Source organism: Octodon degus, unplaced genomic scaffold, assembly GCF_000260255.1.
Source record: "Octodon degus isolate 3935 unplaced genomic scaffold, OctDeg1.0 scaffold00002, whole genome shotgun sequence".
Taxonomy (NCBI): Eukaryota; Metazoa; Chordata; class Mammalia; order Rodentia; family Octodontidae; genus Octodon; species Octodon degus.
In genome coordinates this window covers 19,011,369-19,015,067 of record NW_004524578.1, presented here as the reverse complement: position 1 = coordinate 19,015,067, position 3,699 = coordinate 19,011,369, and the positions used below count along the sequence as shown (strand labels likewise).

At 48.8% G+C, this 3,699-nt stretch overlaps 1 protein-coding gene across 1 annotated transcript in view; it reads right to left on the bottom strand.

Moving 5' to 3' along the window:
- The window catches only part of Ticrr (TOPBP1 interacting checkpoint and replication regulator), a 48,902-nt gene extending 47,486 nt beyond the window's left edge, over positions 1-1,416 (bottom strand). The window contains 1 exon segment of the mRNA XM_004623293.2: positions 754-1,416. Within this exon segment, the coding sequence (XP_004623350.1) occupies positions 754-1,416 (663 nt within the window).
- Between the last annotated feature and the right edge of the window lie 2,283 nt (positions 1,417-3,699).

Sequence of the window (3,699 nt, the reverse complement as noted above, 5' to 3'; positions counted from 1 at the left end):
CCTCTATCTTCCTAGCAGCCAAAGCAAGGTAGAATGTATCCTACTCAGTGTAGTGGCTTATTAATGAGTACTTGTCAACTAAGATAACAGGACATGATGAAAATAAAAATACACTTACAGTGCTTAATAGAAATAGGGGACCTCACTGCCTCAACAGAAAAACCCTATTAGCCATTTGAGTCCTTAAGTTTGCAAGCATTTATTCAATAGGCCAACAAACATTTATGGGACACCCACATTAATGCACTTCTGTGAGGGATACAAAGCACTCTTCTTCAAGGTATTTTTACATTAGATGGAAAATGACAGATGCGTGCAGTTGGAATATGAAAGAACTGCTAAGGGAAGGGTGGGGGGAAGCCTGGAAACGTGGTCTTAAAGGTTGAGTGAGGCTTGGACTGGCTTAGAAGGGGGAGCACTGGTGGGCCAGGCAGACTGAACAGCACAAGTAAAGACAAAAGCAGACAAGACCTGGTGACTGGCTAGCCAAGGCTCTCTTCCACATGCTAGAATCGGTGTCGTAGGGAGGAAGATAAAAGTCTGGGAAAGCAAAAAGGTACCTAAACAGAGTCTTACGGTTTCCCATGAGCCTTGGAAACCATCGGATTCGTTTGTGATCATGAGACTTCTCCTGAAAGGACCCGTGGCCATCCAAGTTTCTCACATTCTGGCCCTGCGTGCGCTGCAGACCTTCTGAGTCCTGAGTAGTCAAGGGAGCCCCGGGCACTACACCCGAGATCGTTGTCGCCTTACCTTGGACCACTCGGTGATGTCTACCCAGTAGAAGGTGATCTGTCGGTCGATCATGACCTCCTGGACTCTCCTGGGCAACAATTTCTCCATCACCTGCTTAGGAGTGGGCGGCAGACCCTGGGCCTGGACCTCACAGCCCGACACGAACTGCACCAGCTCCCTCTGCGAGTGTGGACAGGGCGCCAGGAGGAAGACGGCGTTCACCAGGCCCCCGAGCGCGGCCTCGGCCTCCTTGGCCTCGCTCTCGGCATCCAGTAATCTCCGGCCGCTGCTCCGCAGGATTGGCTTCGTGGGCGATGTGATCTCCGGCCGGTCCCACTGGTAGTCTAGCAGCGTCTCCATCAGGGCGCTGTGCGTGTGACTGGACCGCGACGCCGGGCCAGGAAGGTGGGCGCCCGGCGCGAGATACCCAAGCCGGGCCTCCAGCTCCTCCTCGAACTCCTCCCAGGAGCGTGTCCCCAACTCGCGGAAGTCGGACGCGCGGGAGGACCGGCCTCGCGCGCCCTGGGAGTCAAAGAACTTGAAGGCCCAGTGAACCCTGGCCAGGCCGAACCGGCAGCCCAGGTAGGTGAGGAGGCGCAGGGCGGCCCGCCGGACTGGGCTCTGGTGAACAGCGCCACCCGCTGTGTCGAGAAGCAGCATCACTTTGTGACAGCAAGCCATTTCGGCCGCTTTGCCGTCCCTCGGGGCTGCAGCCGCGGCGCGCGCCCCTCTTCCAAAAACACTCGCTTCAGGAAACCAGCGCCATTGACTTCTTTCCTGGTCGAAAGTCTCCCGCGCTCCACCAAATATTGGTGCGATTGGCGGAGCTAGTTCCCAGCGTCAGTTCTCATTGGCTACGTTCCCTACGTAAATTACGTGACGCTTTCATTTTTGAAGATGATTAGTAAGGCGGCGGAGAAAACCTCAGCTTGATTGGTCGATAGCATGATGTGGGCGGAGTCTGGGTTCCGGGGGTAAAACCTGAACATTCATTGGTCGGCGCCATCGTTTTAAAATTTAAAGAGGTGGTACTTGGGGGTGTGTCAAAAGTTTTCCTGCAGCTGGGGACCCACAGTTGAGCGCTTGTGCGCAGTCGCAAGTGCTCATAGGCGGAGGAATTTGGACGTTCACTGTAAGATTTTGAGACTGGTGCCCGGAGAGAATATAGAGATAGTTTGAATCAAATCATTTTAAACCAACACCGTAGGCCTTCTCTGGAGTGGACTCTAATGGCAAAAGCTTTAGTTTTTTTTGTAAATTTTAAAGCATTATTAAAAATTAAAATATTATTCCTTTTGTCCCAGTAACTTGTAGGAGTTAATCTGAAAAAATAATCGGAAAACTTGATAAAAGATGTGTGCACATTGATGTATGCACGTACAAATTAAAGATGTATTTAATTCAAGAAAAATTGGAAGCACCAGCCAGACCCCCAACTTTCTTCCTCTCCCTAGACCGGACCCAGGCTGATGTCAGAGATGTGAAGCTGTCCTTCCGGTTCCATGAAATTTAGGGTGAATGGAATATGGCGTTTGGAAAAAAGATGGCAGGGAAAATAGCTCAGTAGAATAACTGCCTGCCTGGCAAGCGTAGCGACCTGAGTTCAATCCCTGGTACCACAGAAAGAAAGAAAGAAAGAGAGAAAGAGAGAAAGAGAGAAAGAGAGAAAGGAAGGTAAGGAGGTTGGTCAACTTATCTGTGTTTTGGAGTATTCTTTTTTTTTTTTTTTTTTTTTGTCGTTTTTTGCAATACCGGGGATCAAACTGAGGCCCTTGTGATTGCCAGGGAAGCACTTATTCCACTGAGCCATCTCCCCAGCCCCCTTATCTGTGTTTTGGGACATTGAGCCAATTTCCAACATAGTTGGAGGGCTGGGTATATAGATCAGCGGCGCAGCATCTGCCTGGCCCACTGTAAGGTCCTGAATTTAATTCTTGCAACAAACAAACAAAATACATCGTTGAGTGTTGTCTAGCGAGCAGTTTGACTCCTTCCTGCTCTCTACAGCCTCCACTATATTGTTCTTTTAGTCGAAATCTGCAACACTTACTGCCCCCACTCAGTGATTTCCATTTTAAAAAAAATTACTTATTTATGTGTTTACTTGAGACAGGGTCACATTACACAGTTTAGACTTGTAGTGTTCCTGTGTGCCACCATGCCCGATTCCAGGTGCCTAGGCTTGAACCCAGGTTTTTGCATTTGCCAGGTAGGCGCTTGGGCTGTCGAGCTATCTCACCAGCCCAATTTTCCCTTTTGTATGAATTGTTCTAGAGCTTCCTGACGTAACAAATGACCGGAAACAGAAATTTATGCTCACAGTTATTTTTTTTTTTATGCTCACAGTTTTGAAGCCTAAAAGTTCAAAGCAAGATATTAGTGTTCTTTCTCCCTGTCTCCACCCTTGCCTCTTCTAGCCTCTGATGATCACCGGTTGTCTTGGTAGTTCTACTGTGTCTTCACCTTGTCCTCCCTCTGTGTCTGTCTCTGTGTCAAAATTTCTCTTTTTTATAAGGACACCAGTCATTGGATTAGGCTCTGTCTTAATATCCCCCCCCTTTTTTTTTTCAGATATAGTCTCATTACATAGTTCAGGCTGGCCTTGGACTCACTGTGGAGCCCAGGTTAGCCTCAAACTTGGAGTGATCCTCCTGCCTCAGCCTCCTGAGTGCAGGGATTACAAGTGTGTGCCACCTCATTTTAACTTGACTATTTCTGTAACACTCTATATCCAAGTAAGATCACATGGGGGCTGGGGAGATGGCTCAGTAGAATAAGCGCTTCCCTGGCAAGCGCAAGGGCTTGAGTTCAAACCCTGGTTCCGCAAAAAAAACAAAAAACAAAAAACAAATGTAAAGGTATTTTTTTTTTAACATTTATTTATTGTGTGTGTGGCCAGCTCAGCCCACCAGGGGGCGCAGCTGACTGGCATGTGGTGCTGGGGGATCAAACCGTGGTCCCTGT